The sequence below is a fragment of the Mandrillus leucophaeus genome, unplaced genomic scaffold (genome assembly GCF_000951045.1).
Source record: "Mandrillus leucophaeus isolate KB7577 unplaced genomic scaffold, Mleu.le_1.0 Scaffold33, whole genome shotgun sequence".
NCBI classification, from domain to species: domain Eukaryota; kingdom Metazoa; phylum Chordata; class Mammalia; order Primates; family Cercopithecidae; genus Mandrillus; species Mandrillus leucophaeus.
In genome coordinates, this window is record NW_012103476.1 from 2,481,522 (window position 1) to 2,498,613 (window position 17,092).

The following is a 17,092-nucleotide window of genomic DNA, read 5'->3' on the forward strand; positions in this document are numbered from 1 at the left end:
AGAGAGAGAAATAACTAAGTTAAGGAAACAAAGCAGACACTTTATTGGTTATTATCTGATTACACTTATTTTCTTACTTTGATAATGAAAATTGGGTTTCTGTATAACTGAGAAAAACAATCTAAAATAAAATTTCAAATAAAATAGTTATTTGTGACTGATTAAAGCTATGCTTTCTTCAAATGTTTTCTGGAAACACCTATTATGGGCTTTGTTTTGATGATAGTTTACGAACAATATCGAATTCATGGGCCTCACAAACACATTTGGAATCTGACATGCAATTTTCACATAGTTTTCTGTGTGGAAAATATTTTACATATATAAACATATATATAGTATGTATTTCGATTTAGCAGGTAATTAATGTTTTCCTAAAGTTTTAAGTTTTCATTCAGTAGAAATAATGCATTAAAATGGCCATTGCGAATTCAAATTTTTCAATGAAAAAAATGCTGATATATTCCCATAAAATATGTATTATGTGATTCTAATTATTGCTCCTTAATGTAAAGCACTGCCTTTCTGATTAAAACAATATTTCTCCTTATTATTCATATTTTTCCTAATTCACATTAAATATCAGTAAAAATCATTATAGGTGAAGGATGATAGGTATTTTAGCAAGTTAGAAAATGCAGTAATACAATGATCTAAGTATGATAATGTTCCTCTTCATTTTATATTTTATTTATTTATAATTGCCTCTCTTCTAAATATCTGGCCACACACTTGAAGAGAGGATTTTTAATTGACTTTGAAACTTTATGACATTTCAGGAGTTTTGAGTTATTTCAGGACCACTTATGAGTTATCCTCTAACATTTCTTGTGGATTGGTGGATTGGTTTTCTTTCTCCCCGGTCGTTCTTTCGATGAGGGCATTTCATGTTTATGCTTTAATTTACCAGGGGAAAGAATCTGAACAAACATTTTTTGTCTCTCTTCTTAGGTTCAACCTAAGAAAAAAGTGAACATTATGGAAAAGTTTACACCTCGTGGGCTGCAAGTCGTGTGGCCATCGCATTCGAATCACTATTTTCACTTTGGGGGAGCCTCCGAATCTGTGCATTTCCACCCCTGATTAGTTATCTCTTAAACAAAAAGCAACCACATGCTTGTCGGTTTAATGAGTATCTATGTCCTGATGGCTCTTCTATTTGTTATTTCTAGGCCAAACTTCTCCCCTCTCAGTAAGGAACTACTATGACAAATTCAGCCCCAAATCAGAGTGGCCTACTACCCTAGCAGTTTATGGCTGACTCCCCTAGCAGTTTATGGCTCATGCAAAGTCCAATTGGTGGCAGAGGTAGAGGATGGATCCTACCATATCCCTTCCTTGATCAGGCTGATGGAGACTCTGCCTTTTTCAAACGTGGCTTCAGTGGTTTTCCCAACCTCATTATCAAGCCAATAGAGAGGGATAAAAGCAGTAAACATTGGAACTGGCCCAAAGAGTAAACAATCAACTGTAGATATGTTAAAGGCTGGGTACCTTAAAATATCAGCTTTCCACCTGATCAAAAAGCCAAAGGGATAGAAGCGGTGTGTTTCTTATTCATCAAAGTGTCTTATATACAGTATCCAGCAAACAGATAATAGTCAATGAGATCTATGGATGTGTTAATTAAGGAAATTTAAGATATTGCCCATACAAAGAGTTTCAAAATTGGACTATATGTAAAAGCATTCTTTGAATGATAAGGTGAGAGAAGGTTTTAGCATGGCAGCAAGATTATGATGCTTATAAAATCAGGGCAGACACAAAAAATAATGCCAGGCTGAGATGCTGCTTAGACATCACAGATTACTGTAGCAGATTACTTTACACGATCCGTGAATGCAGGCTGTATACCAGCTTATTTATATATATATGCATGTGCGCATGCACACACACACAAATGGAATCTTGAAATAAAGTAACAAAATATAATCGATTTGCTCCTTTACAGATTATCTTGTTAGCCAAAATAACCCTTAAATAAATTTGAGATATAATCATTTTGTGTCCTTTATATGACTCGAATATTATATCGTTTAGTTGCCTCAACAGAGACGCAAAATTTTTAATTATTGTATAAAGAAGGATGTTGAATAAATTTTCTAGCCCTTTTCAACCCATGTTGCCACATATTTGCAGTCAAAAGTTTGCATATCTGTGATACCTAATCTCTCTGCATTGTTCTTTTGTGTATCATTTCTGCATCCAAGGTACCAACGGAAATAATAGCCTGCCACCATTTTATGTGGATATAAAGTCTTGAATGTATTTTATTTTTTTTTTTTAGGAAAAAAAAAAAAGGTGTAACAAAGCAGTGTAGAGTAGAAACATTGAAGTCATGAAATTACATTTTACTTTCAAATTTGAATTTGCTGATGAAAAGCTTGATAGTGTCAGACAGTGCCATATTTTAACTATTAACAATTTAGAGCACTCTGAACTTAGCCTTCAATTACCGATATCATTTTCTCCCCTTTGCTTTCTTTCCAGATCGGTTTGCTATGTTAGCAAACAATAACCTGCAGATTCTCAACATCAATAAAAGCGATGAAGGTATATACAGATGTGAAGGAAGAGTGGAGGCCAGGGGAGAAATTGACTTCCGTGATATCATTGTTATTGTTAATGGTAAGCAGTAAATAATTTGTACATGTTTTATGGTTTCATTTTAGCAATGCTTTTTACTAAATGGCAACCATGTGAACTCAAAATACAAGTTTTATCTAATAAACCTCTTCTATACCAGGAAGCAATCTTTCCGTCTTTATTATGGCATCTGTAACATTGTATTACAGCCTCAAGGCAGGATCCATGACTTATTTTACATTGTCATTCTCATAACCCTTTTCAAATAGGCCATATGTGAGTAATTGCCTTTTGCTGGAATTGTAGTTGTTGAAAGAATATCAAATAAACATAGTACAGTGTCATACTAAATGTCACTTTTAAATTACATGAATTTTTTGTTGCTTAAATTTACGTGTTTTACACTATTTACATTTTTCTCAAATTTAAAAATTAAATTTTTAAGGTTTTATTTACAAGTATTAATGGATATTATTGACTGGTTTTATGAAATCTCTTGCTCCAAAGTTGCTTCTCCTATATAGTTCTTACCTGTGTTAACATGACATTCTATGCAGCTGGAAAATATGTTAGACAGTTATCTTGGATGTCTCCTGTACTAGCCCATTTTCACACTGCTATAAAGAATACTCGAGACTCAGTAATTTATAAAGAAAGGAGATTTAATTGACTCACAGTTCCAAATGACTGGGGAGGCCTCAAGACACTTACAATCATGGCGGAAGGCAGAGGAGAAGCAAAGGCACCTCTTACATGACAGCAGGCAAGAGTGTGTGAGAAAGAGTGAGGAAATGCCACACTTAAAGCCAGCAGCTCCCATGAGAACTCCCTCACTGTCACAAGAACAGCTTGGGGAAAACTGCCTCCACGATCCAGTCACCTCCCACCAGTTCCCTCCCTTGGATACCTGGGAATTATTAATACAACATGGGATGAGATTTTGTTGAAGACACAGAGATTTTGTTGAACCATATCATCTCCATTTTGTCAATCTAATCTGTTATCAAGACATATCCATTGTATATTTTAACATCTCTCAAGCATACTCTGTTTTCTCTATCATCTTGTTTTCCATGAGAGTGATGATCTAATTTTTTTTTTCTTGAATTCACACAACTTTGTTTCTCTGCACTTCATCTCACAATTCCACCTTTCTTTCCACCAAGACTTTCAACTGTCATAATTCTCCATTGCTTCTCACTACTGTCAAGACAAAATCAAAATGACTTTTCATGGCATAAAAAACCCATTATGATCCACCCCTTCCCTAAGGATTCTGCCATTAGATGTCAGTCACAGGGAAACTAGGTCTTTAGAGGAGATCTAGCATTTTCGAATGGCCTTTTTAGAAGTACAGAGTCTGATATTTTTTATTAAGGGTGCCATAATGACAGGAGTAGTTAACCTTCAGTACGAGAGGAAGATTTCAGTGCATAAAGGATAGGTTTAAATAGGGAGGTGTCTGTATCTATACCTTCATCTAGATCTATATGTAACTCTTTTTTTCTCTTTATTATATACAATAAACAAGGGTGGTATATAGTGGCTATTTAGTTTGTTAATTATCAAATTGTCTACCATACTTTGTTTCCAAAAAGATTTATGGTGAAATATGTAAGTGTATTTTATCATGAGCAGTCTTTGTGTTAAGTGTGTACTTATGAAAAAGGGAATTATAATAAAAATTAATATATGTAAAATTCTTTAAAATTGATAAGTGTATAGGAAGCAGTATATAAGTATTTCCTATTATAGTTATTATATATACATATAATTACACTAAAATACTAATTCAAGTTTGATATTAAAATGAAATTTATACAGTAGGCATAGTAACCCTTTGTTATTCATTCTGCTATTGTAGTTTCTACTTTAATATGTGGTTGGTGCAAAAGTACTTGCGGTGTTTATCATTACTTTTAATGGCAGAAACCGTACTTATTTTTGCAGCAACCTAATATTTTCTTTAATATATTTATAGCATGTTGTAATCTATTTCCCTACTAGAATATCTGTGTTTGTGTACTTATGATTACATTCATTTTAAAGGAATCATTATTCAGGTATGAATATTCTTTTAATAAAGTGTCAATCTTCATGTCCATCATGGTCTGCATTTAAACTGGAATATTTGTTTTTATATTTCTATACTTATTTATTTCAGGATTTATAAGGAGACAAATATAGGAATATGTTTTTATGTGCCATTCTGATCAATCATGCAAATAATTCCTGTTTTGTCTGTGTAGTTTGACCCTCCCAAAAGCAAATTCTTCTTCTCTGTCTCCCACTTTCCTCTAACAGAATCAACCATAGATTCTAATGTGACTTTCTTTGCTTGGACATTGATGATGAGTCTCATTTTTTCCCTTTAGGATCACAAACTCTAATAGCTTAAAAGTCCTGGTATCTCTTTTATTTTAAATAAGTGTTCATAAAATCAGGTATCAATTGATTTTTGTTCTGGAGGATGCAGAACAAAAATTGGACACTGCCGAGGAATGCATTGACTAATGCTATCAGACGACTGTGCTTTTCTCTCACATTTTGCCTTAACTTAAGCCAGAAAAATCATTTTACTTCAGTCTTATTGACTTTCACCCTGCTTACTGGCTCCTTTTAAATCTTGAGTTTTTTTTTTAAAGTTTTCCCTTATTATGCCTCTTTTATAAAACTCCTTAACGATGTTTCAGTGAAAATTTTGAGGCTGCAAAAAATAATACCAATAAAATAAAAGCACTACTTTTATTCATATTATTTGATCTTTAATTACAGACTCTGACTACTGCCGTATTCTCTTCCTCTCAATTTACATTCCCAGTCCTCTCACTTAATTGCTACTAATTTTTATCTTTACCAATTTGACATTTATTCTGGTCCTCTTTCATTCATCTTCTTCCACCTCAAGTATACCAAAGTCCCACCCAAATGCCCCAGTCAATTGTTTTTCCATATGCAACGTTTTCTTGTCAAATCTTGGCCTTTGTAGGAGGACCTGCCCTTTATTCTATATTTTGTTCTTTGCAAACTTTTCCATCACATTTCTATCACACCATTTCATACTCTTTTGCTTCAATAATTAGTTGAAAGATATCCTTGCTGGCTTCCTTTGTAGTACCAGCAATAATAAATGTTTAGGATCTTACTACTTATTTTATTTTTTTCTTACCTCCCTCTATGACTTTCTTAATGTATTTTTGAATGCCTGGGTATTGTTTTTCACAAATATTCTTCCCCTTCGTTGAAGAAGGTTATACATCAGTGCCTTTGATGTGGGAAGTATGGCGCCTCCAATGGAAGGATTATTCCTTGTCACCCAGTTGATCATGTGACTTGCTCTAGCCAATGGCATAGAAGCAAGCAAAATACACACCATGACTGAAATCAAACTACAAGAAAACATCACATATTTTCTCTTAATTCTCTTGTTTTTTCCTTCTGCCGTGAAAATAGCATGACCCAAATAGGGACTTCCCTTCATTCTGGGCACCTTGATGGAGACGGGAGGAGCAGAGTCACAGATGATCTGCCGGTGCAGGCAACATAACATGAGTGCAGAATAAAACATGTTTTTAAGCACTGAGATGTTTAAAGTTATTATCATACACACACACACACACACACACACACACACACACAGACAAATGCAAAACCAGTGCTTTTGTCTGTTTTGTTTCTCTCTCTGTCTTTAAACATTCAATTTAAGCACCATCTGACCTAGGTGTACCTTTGAAATTACCTGGGTGTCCCTTTTCACCTTCCCTGATAGTGATCATTTATGACAATTTTTATTACCTTATTGAAATACTGGAAATTTAGCTGAAGAGTTTTTACTGTCATTTCAAAATTATTTTATATTTATTTCATATATTTATTCAACAGGTATATACAAAGTGCTGGCTATATGTTTTACACGATATTGTGCTTGGACTACTAATATTCCTAACACAGCATCATTTCCCTTAAGACACTTAGAGTTTTAGCTCAACAACTTAAAAGAATCAACTTTACTAAAGTCCTTTATTGTTTTTGGGGTAGCTGGATTCAAAAGCATTTAACAAATGCAGTTTTACTAGATAGTCACAGACTATGGACATCCAATGAGAATGGACACCCAATGCAGCTGAAGACAGGAGAGTTCCCTGGTATTAAAGATAAATATAATTAAGGAAAACTGTTATTTCGGAGAATAGAGCAAGAATGTGTTGCAGACAGAAAGACCAACACTTGTAAAACAAACAAGAGCATAAGGTGTGAAAAAATCCAAGCACCTAACTGTGATTGAAATATGCTGTTTTTAACAGGAATAAGAGTAATGGTGTGTTGAGTGGTTTGGACATTAGGTGGAGGTGCAGCTGAAAAGCAGGTAGCAGTCAGTCATGGAGGACTATCAATGCTTTCTTAAAAACCTGATTTGTGGGACAAAGAAGAGCTGCCATTGAGAAGCAAGTAATCCAGAGAGCAAGGAGATTGACACAAGGATATTGGCAGGAAGAAGTGAGTTCATGTGAGAGATAATTGGGGCCTTTACTAAAGGACAGGAAATGAAGAGGAAGGCCTACAATAACACTAGATTTGTAGCAAAATCATCATGTTATACCTGTGTCACAGAGATAAGAGGAAACAAGGGTATTTTTAAGACTTCTAGTGTGGGTTTTAGGGCTTCCAGTTGTCATATGCAAGCAGAAATGACCAATAGAGTGTGCACAAAAATAAGTGTGCTGAATTTAGAGATTATGAGGTTGCAAGAGACATTATGGTAAATGATATTTCTTAAGTAGCTTGGGTCAAATTCAGATTACAAGGACTTGAAGCAGAAAGGTACATATATATTTTTTAAAGGATGAAAGCTAAAAAAAAAAAAAAAAAACCTCGGGTTTTTGGACTTAGCTATTAAATGGGGAACATCCCAAAGCTGAGCTATAGGATATTGTTGGGGTTTTAGGACAAAATTAAGGAATATTACCTTAAACATAAGGAGAATATGTTTTATATTGAGCCTGGAGGAAATGAGTTAAAAAAATGAGTGAGGGTGTACCTAAATTCATAGGTAGATTTGCTCAATAATTTGAGAGAAATCCTGCTACATGACATCAATATTCTGTTTTCAATTAGCTGGTTTCCCTCACCAAACAAACATTGATATATTCTTGATAGTCATAAAAAATGTATACGTGCTTATATTAAACTTTTTATTGGATCTTCAGGTAAGCTCTCCAAACTGCCTAAAACCTTTCTGTTCGTGAACCTCCCAGTAAATGCTTTCCTCGTGTCATCATACCTTCTTTCACTCTGACATACTATGTGAAATCTTTCAAAAACAGATGAACAGAGACATTGATTGAATTGGCTGGCTGCCTTTTCCATAAATTCATACACTCTTTTAACTAGATAATTGTGCTATACATGTAAACAAACATGCCCACTTACACATCACGGATACACTCTTCTAAAAGAGGATCAGTGTTGTCTCTTACTTTAACCCACGTATATTCTCCCACCATCTGATTCCTAGGCCTTAGTTAAATAATACACACTGTACTACTCAAAAACAAATGCTCATATAGATGAAAGACCTGGAAATAACTTTTAAATTTAAAATATAGTCAGTAGAGTGTTCATATGTAAAATGCTCTTCTAATGTATAGTGATTTATTATTTCCTGAATATTTTGTAAATTTGTGAAGAGTGATTCACTAACTGCAGGTTCAAATTTGGGGTAATGGAGGCAGGAACAATTGAGATTGGCTAAAAAACACCTAGTAATGCAATTGTAAAGCAATTGTTTCTTTAGTCTGTCTTTGAACAGTAAAATCAACAGTGGGTGATAATGGCCAGAGATGTCTGTGCAAGTGAGTGTCTGAATGTACAGTGCACTTTGTTATGTCAGTAACCCCCAGGCAGTGATTTTTGTATTCCTACCTATTTCTTGCAATTTCTTAAAGTCACGAAAATGAGGAAAAATACTTTTCTCTTTATAATACGTGAAAAGTTAAGTCAAAATTTTCTCTTTAAGTAGTATGCAGTGTTTTATAATGTAAAGCACATACAAGTACGAAAGAGTGAATTTGTCTCTTGTAGATGAATCATGTAATTGAATCAACCATACAGACAGCTATTTTAAGTCAGTTTAATGAGTGCAAATTATGAGGGAATTTGTAATTTGTAACAATGTTATATAATATACAATATATAATTTACCCAAATCAATATTTACCGAAACCAGAGTATTTTCTAATTTTATTAATTTTGTATCCCTAATGATTTCATTAAATTTCAAGAATAGGCAGTCTTGGAATACAAAAAAGAAAGGTATGTCTTTTTCTCCTTATCTCTTATATAACTATTATTTCAGAAATTTTTAGTTTATAGAAACTAGAGAAATGATAAATAGAAGATAGATAAATAGATAGATAGATATAAGATAGATAGATAGATAGATAGATAGATAGATAGATAGATAGATAGATAGATAGATAGATAGAACCTGCACTGCTCTAGGCACATCTTTCTTTCCTTTTTTCTTCCACATAAGTAATTTATGTAAGTATTTAATATAGTTCATTACTTTTACTTAAGTCTCTATTTCTCTTCTACCCAGATTTTCTAAGTACACTTAGTGGCATAACATCACATTTGAAAGGCTGTAGAAAAGCATGTATTCATTTTTCAATGTTGTACTTTTAATCCCTGATTAAAGATATGACAGAATTTTCTCATTGTTTGAATCAGATTCCCATTCTGAATTTACCTGTTTCAAGTGTAACCATTTTCTGCTTGTCGATTAGGGATTGATCTTTGTATTTTGTTCTCTAAAACTTATGTATAAGTTGTGGTTTCACAAATGATAGGATTCACTTCTGTACTCATCAAATAAATTGTAGAGAATTTTTAGCATTTCATAGAATCAATAAGTAAAATAAAAGTCACCATCAAGGGACAATCTGCTATTGTGGAGATGAATGGCATTCAGGAAAATTAATGTCTAAATAACTTTGGAGAGACATTCATGGGCCCTGTTCCTCAAAATGTGCTTCACTAAAGGATAACCTACGAAACCACATCAGTATTTTACTCACATTGAAGTTCACGTCTGACCAGTATCACCACTATCTCTTGCCTTTTTTTTTTTTTTTGCTTGTGTCATATCCTATGGCTTTTAATAAAAGCATAGGTATTCAGAGAATGTATGTTTCTAATGGTGAAAGTAATTAAGCAGAGAGAATTCAACTCACATTACATAAAAATGAAATAACCACTCAGTTATAAGTAAAACTAGTTCCATGTGCTACATCATCTTCTTAAGCATAGTTTGTTTTTGTTTTTATGCAGATATGCTTAATTTCTCTAGGATGAGATTGCACAATCTCCGTCTAAAATATGATTCTCTCTCTCGCTTTCTCTCTCTCTTCCTCCCTCCTTCCCTCCGTCTCTTTTTAGCCAGCCTCTCTTTTTGCTATTTGTCTTATAAAACTTAGTCCAAGCACCATTTCTAGAACTAGAAAGCAATTCTAAATATGATCTGCCTTATTGCAGCAAGATTTCTCCCCATGAGATCTCATAGTACTAGGTCCACTCTGTAAACTTTTTCAAAGCTAAAGTATTTGAAAGGATTCAGCAGACTTCACAAAATACAGTTGTTCCTCGGTATCTGTGGGAAGTTGGTTCTAGGACCAACATCCATGGGGTACCAAATCCACGAATGCTCAAATTCCTTTATGTAAAAAGACATAGTATTTGCATATAGCCTACACACATTCTTCCCATATACTTTAAATCAACTCTAGATTAGTTGTAATACTTAATACAATGTAAATGCTGTGCAAATAGTGTTACACTGTATTTTTAAAAAATTGTATTATTTTTATTGCTGTATTGGTATTTTAAATGACTTTTTAAAATATTTTTGATCCCTGCTTCATTGAATCCTCAGGTGCAGACTGGGGATACAGAGGACTGATGGTTTAGTCATGTAAATGTCCTATTCTTTAAAAAAGGATGTGGTGCAGCCAGAGAGAAAGAATGCAAAGTGTCAGGCCTTTGAGAGACAATCCCCTGCGGCACAAGATTTCCAAGGGCCCTGTTTGCAAACAAGATGATGTGTATGTTCACCTTGAACCACAAAAATCTGAATGAGGCACCTCAAAGAGACTCCCAGGTAGAGGCCTTTAAGTAATTTAGCCAAGCTTCACAAATTGTTCAGGTCAAGCGCAAACTATCAGTGCAGAAAATGACTTTGGAGGTTGCCGGGAAACTTTCTGGTCCATCATAAATTCCAGTGTCCTTACCTTAGCCAAAAGTCATCCACATGTCTTTGGAGATATTGATAGAACTTTTCCAGCTGAGCCAGAAACCAACTCTATTCCAACAGCCTCTTTAACAGTGTACCTATCACACTGACTTGAAATTATCCATTTATGTGTGACATTATCTCACAGACAACACCATTAATCCTTCAAGGAAAAAGGTGATATTTTATAACCTTAAGGTATACCTTAGAGATTTGCATATAAGAAGTGGTCCATAACTTCTGGAAAGATTTCTTTAATTTTTAATTATTTTGTGCAAATATGTGATTATCTCAATCACAAAGATATTTTATTTCATAACTATTACTACTTAGTTTTTTTCTCTATCCCTTTAGATTAAATAATCCAAGTTATTTAGTATTATCTTGAGGACATTTCCTCCTTAAACTACCAATCTAGTAATGCACTTCCAGATATCTTGCATGTATTTTAACAGTTTGTCGTGTACAATAAGCTGCATAGATTTAAAATGTCAACATATATTTATTAATGTATGTATATATAGATATGTGTGTTTGTGTGTCTGAAAAACAATCACCACAGATAGTGAATATATCTTCTTTCGAGAAGTATTTGTTCATGTCCTTTGCCCATTTTTTTAAATGGGATTATTTGTTTTTTGCTTGATGATCTCTTTAAGTTCTTTAGAGACTCTAGATATTAGATCTTTGTTGGAGGCATACTTTGTGAATATTTCCTCCCATTCTTTAAATTGTCTGTTTATTCTATTGATCACTTCTTTTGCTGTGTAAGAGCTCTTTAGTTTATTTGGGTCCGACTTAGTCAATTTTTATTTTGTTGCAGTTGTTTCTGGGGACTCAGCCAAAAATTATTTGCGAAATTGGATGTCTAGAAGGGTATTTCTTAGGTTTTCTTTTAGGATTTGTATATTTTGGGGTCTTTTATTTAAGTCTTTAATCTATCTTGAGTTAATTTTTATATCTGATGAAGGGTAAGGGTCCAGTTTCAATCTTCTGCATATGACCAGCCAGTTATCCTAGCACTATTTATTGCATAGGGAGTTCTTTCCCCATTGCTTGTTTTTGTTGGCCTTGTTGAAGCTGAAATGATTCTAAGTGTATGATTTTTCTATTGTGTTCCATTGAAGTATGTGTCTGATTTTTTTGTACCAGTACCACATTGTTTTGGTTATGCTTATGATCACTAATCATTAGGTAAATGCAAATCAAAACCACAATGAGATACCATCTCACACCACTCAGAAGGCTGTTATTAAAAAGTCAAAAAACTACAGATGTTGAAGGCTGCAGAGAACTATTGTTGGAAAAGTAACTGTTGTTGGAAAAGTAAGTCAGTTCAGCCACTGTGGAAAGCAATTTGGAGACTTCTTAAGAAACTTAAAACAGATATACTATTCAACCCAGCAATCTCTTTACTGGGTATATACCCAAAGGAATATAGATCATTTTACCAAAAAGACATACAGACTTGTATGTTCATCACTGCAGTATTCACAGTAGTACACACATGGAATCAACCTAGATTCCCATCAAGATTGGATTGGATAAATAAAATGTGTTACATAAGCACCATGGAATACTGTGAAGCTATAAAAAGAATGAGATCATGTTCTTTGCGGCAACATGGATGAAGCTGGAGACCATAATCGTAAGTGATCTAGTGCACGAACAGAAAACCAAATACCACATATTTTCACTTACAAGTCAGAGCTAATCCTTGAACACACATGAACCTCCACACGGTAACCACAGACACTGCAGAATACTAGAGCAGGGAGGCAGAAAGGGAGGTGTGGCCTGAAAAACAACCTTTTGAGTACTATGCTCACTGCTTGGTTGTAATACGCCCATGTGACAAACCTGCACATGTACCCCTGTATCTAAAGTTGAAAACGGAAAAAGAATATAAAGCTTTAAAAAGGAGTAAGAAATGGAAATGAAAACATAATAAACTTTATGAAATGCTGAAAAAGATAGTGAGTATTATGAACATATCCGTTATCCATAGTAATTTCTAAAAATGTTATATAACCATGCAATATGTATTATCTTTTAAGTGGATTCTTACCCTTTTTTCATTCAAAAATTATTTTGAGATTCATTTTTGTTATACCATGCCATACTATGTCATCCCATTTCATTGCTATTAATATTCAATTTTAAGAATATTTCACAGTTTTCTTACCCATTCACCAAAATGGCTTTTGGGGAGTTTCAGGGTTTTGGCTTATAAATATATACACATTTATATATTAGTCTCGGTATGGGCATATGTTTTCATTTCTCTTGTTTAAATACCTGTGAGAGGTAATGGCTGGACCATATGCTAGGTGTATGTTTGTCACCTTTAAAAAACATTTCCTGAAAGTTTTCCACAGTGATTGTACTATTTTACCTTCCCCAAAGCAGTATACAGGTATTTCACTTGCTCCACATCCTCACCAAAATTTCACGTGCTCAGGACTTTATGTTTAAACATCCTAATATGTGTTTAGTGGTTGCACGTTGTGGATTTAATTTGCATTTCCCTAATGCCTCAGGATGTTGAATGTCTTCTCATATACAACTCAGCATTGATCATTTTTGGTAAAATGTCTTTTCAAATATTTAACCTAGTTTTAACTGGGCTGTTTTCTAATCATTTAGTTTACCAAATTCTTTATGTATTTTGAATGTAATTCGCTTATCAAATATGTGATTTAGAAATATTTTTATCCAATCTGTGGCTTGTTTTTCTGTTTATTCAACCACTTCCTTTCATTCGGTGAAAGATGTTGCTGAGGTTGAATTTTTATTTTTTATATGAATCGTGCTTGTTGTTTCAAATCTACAAATGTATTGTGTAAAACCAATACATTAATACTAAGATTTCTCCAATTTCTCTTTCTGGAATTTTTGTAGTTTTTGGTAAGTTTAGGTTTACGAGAATTTTTTTTTAATTTCTTATGCTATTGTGACAAATTGGCGAAAGGTTTTGTTTGGTTTGTTGTATTTTTTTGGCATGCGAATGTCCAATTTTTCATCATGGGCTAAAAAGACCATACTTTAGCAACGTAATTGCCTTTTCATTATTTAAAATTTAATATATGTGTTTTAGGGAATCTATTCTCCTCCATTGATCTATTTATTTGTCCCTTTGCACCAACAAAAGCTGTTATGATAAGTTGGGATAATGTATTATAAGTCCTCCAACTTTGTTCTTTTCACAGTAGTTTTAATATAGAATAAAATACTCTAGGTTCTGTTCTCTTCCATGTTAATTTTAGAATCAAGCTTTCAATTTTTACACATACATATGCACTAACACACACATACACACCCATTACCATAACTTTGATTAGAATTGTGTTGAAGCTATAGATCACTTTGAGGAGAATTGTCTTCTTGACATTATTGATCCTTCTGTTCCAGAAACACAGAAAATCTCTGTATATTCAGGTTTTCTTTAATTTCTCTCAGCAGTGTTCTTAAGTGTTTTTTATACAGTCCTAACTCGTCTTTTGTCAGATGTATCTCTAATTATTCTATATATTTTGATGCTATTGTAAACCACATTTTCTTTTAATTGTTAATTGTAACATCATATGTAAAGATAATGTATTCTGAAATGTTACTAAATGCATTTATTTTAGTAGCTCATAATTAGCTTATAGTTCCACAGTATTCTCTACATAAATATTAATATCACTGTGGACCAGACGCGGTAGTTCACGCCTGTAATCCCAGCACTTTGGGAGGCCAAGGCGGGTGGATCACCTGAGGTCAGGAGTTCAAGACCAGCCTGGCCAACATGGTGAAATCCCATCTCTATTAAAAATACAAAAATTAGCTGAGCATGGTGGCAGGCACCTGTAATCCTAGATACTCGGGAGGCTGAGGCATGAGAATCGCTTGAACACAGGAGGCGGAGGTTGCAGTGAGCCAAGATTATGCCAATGCACTCCAGCCGGGGCGATAGAGCAGGACTTTGTCTCAAATAATAATAATAATAATAAAAAGAACAACAATAATAATAATATCACTATGAATAAAGACATTTTTACTTATTCCTTTCCCATCTGTATGTTTTTCCACTTTGCCTTACTGTACTGGGTAGACAGGCTCTACTGGTGAATGGAAGTGATACAGTCGAAAACACTTGGCCTCATCTGTACACTTTGGGGGCCAGGGCATTCATTCTTTTAATATCAAATATGTTTTTAGACATAGGCTTTTCAGGGATTTTTTAATCAAGCTGAGAAAGTGACCTTTTCCTAGATTACTAAGAGATTTTTTATCAATAATGAATTTTTCTCTTTCTGCCTCCTTTCTGATCAGAGTGGATAGAGTTTTATTAGTTATATTGATCTCTCAAAGAAACAGCTTTTGGTTTTTCTTGATTTTTATATTTGTTTTTCCTTTTCCTATTTTATCAGCTTGCCATCTGATCTTTATTATTTTATCTTTTCTGGCTTATTGGGGATATATGGATCTTTTTTTCTGTTTTCTTAAGGTTCAACCTGAGAACACTGATTTGAAGTCTTTCTTCTCTTCTAATGCATGCATTTAGTGCTGAATAATTCCCTACATGTCTACTTCAACTTTATTTCACAAGTTTTGATATATTGCCTATGCATTGCCATTCATTTTAAAATGTTTCGTAATTTCCCTTTTGATTTATTATTTGTCCCATGAAACATTTACAAGTATGTCACTCAGCTTCCAATTGTATGTGAATTTTCCAGATATAGTTCTGTCATGAATTTCTAATTTCATTTTAGTGAAGTCAGATAACATACTATGATGTAGGTCATTTCAATAATATTCCTGATGCACTTTAAAAGAATGTGTACTTTGTTGATGTAGGTTAATGTTTTGGTAATTATCAGTTAGGTTGCGGTCAATTGGTAATGTCAATCAAGTCTTCTATATCTATTTTATCTACTTGCTCTATTACTGAGAAATAGCTGTTTAAACTGTAACAAAATTAAGAATTTGTCTATTTCTCTTCACAATTCTATCAGTTTGTTCTTCTTCTTTTTTTTTTTTTTTTGGAGATGGAGTCTTGCTCTGACACCCAGGCTGGAGTTCAGTGGCACAGTCTTGGCTCACTGCAAGCTCTGCCTCCTGGGTTCACACCATACTCCTGCCTCAGCCTCCCTAGTTGCCGGGACTATAGGCGCCCGCCACCACGCCCGGCTAATTTTTGTTTTTTTAGTAGAAACGGGGTTTTACCTTGTTAGCCAGGATGGTCTCGATCTCCTGACCTCGTGATCCACCCACCTTGGCCTCCCAAAGTGCTGAGATTTCAGGCGTGAGCCACCGCACCTGGACTATTCTTCATGTATTTTTAAGCTCTCTTATTATATAGATAAAAGTTTAGAATCATGATGTCCTCCTGATGAATTGACTTCTTTCTCATTAGGAATTGATTCTGTTTCTCCCAGATAATATTTGTTCCAATACCTGAGTGTTAGCAATATAGCTACCCAGCATTTTTTCCATTAAGGTTTACATTGTGTATCTTTTTTCCTTTCTTTTAATTTAAACGTATTTTAATTTTGAAGGTACATAGTAGGCATATATATTTATAGGGTACTTGAGATTTTCTGATACAAGGATGCATGTGAAAGAAGCATATTTACATGAGAATGGGGTATGTATCCCCTCAAGCATTTTTCCTTTGAGTTACAAACAATCCAGTTACACTCTAAGAGATTTTAAAATGTACAATTGCATTGTTATTGACTATAGTCATCCTGTTATGGTATCAAATAGTAAGACTTTTTGATTCTTTCTATTTTTGTACCCATTTACCATCCTCACCTCCCCCGCCAACCCCCACTGCAATTCCCAGCCCCTGTTGATCATCCTTGTACTCTGCTGTTCCCTGAATTCAATTGCTTTGATGTTTAGATCCTAAAAATAAGTGAGAACATGCAAGGTTTGCTTTTCTGTGCCTGGCTTATTTCACTTAACATAATGATCTCCAGTACTATCCATGTTGTTGCAAATAAGCATTTATCTATATTTAAAGTGGGTTTTTGTAGGATGTATACAGTTGTGTTTTTTTCATCCATTCTGACAATGTCTGCATTTGAATTAGAGTGCTACACATTGAATATGTTTTTGATGTAATTGGGTTTAAGCCTACCATGTTGCTATGTATTGTCTGATATCTTATCGGTTCATAGTTTTCTTTTTCTTCTGTTTCTTTTTTTTCATTTTTTCTTTTTT

The 17,092-nt window shown here is 33.9% G+C and overlaps 1 protein-coding gene across 1 annotated transcript in view; it reads left to right on the forward strand.

Moving 5' to 3' along the window:
* Positions 1 to 17,092, forward strand: part of NCAM2 (neural cell adhesion molecule 2) — a 422,844-nt gene that overhangs the window by 166,635 nt on the left and 239,117 nt on the right. Inside the window, exon 6 of the mRNA XM_011988436.1 lies at positions 2,491 to 2,628. Within this exon, the coding sequence (XP_011843826.1) occupies positions 2,491 to 2,628 (138 nt within the window). The remainder of the gene's footprint in view (positions 1 to 2,490; positions 2,629 to 17,092) is intronic.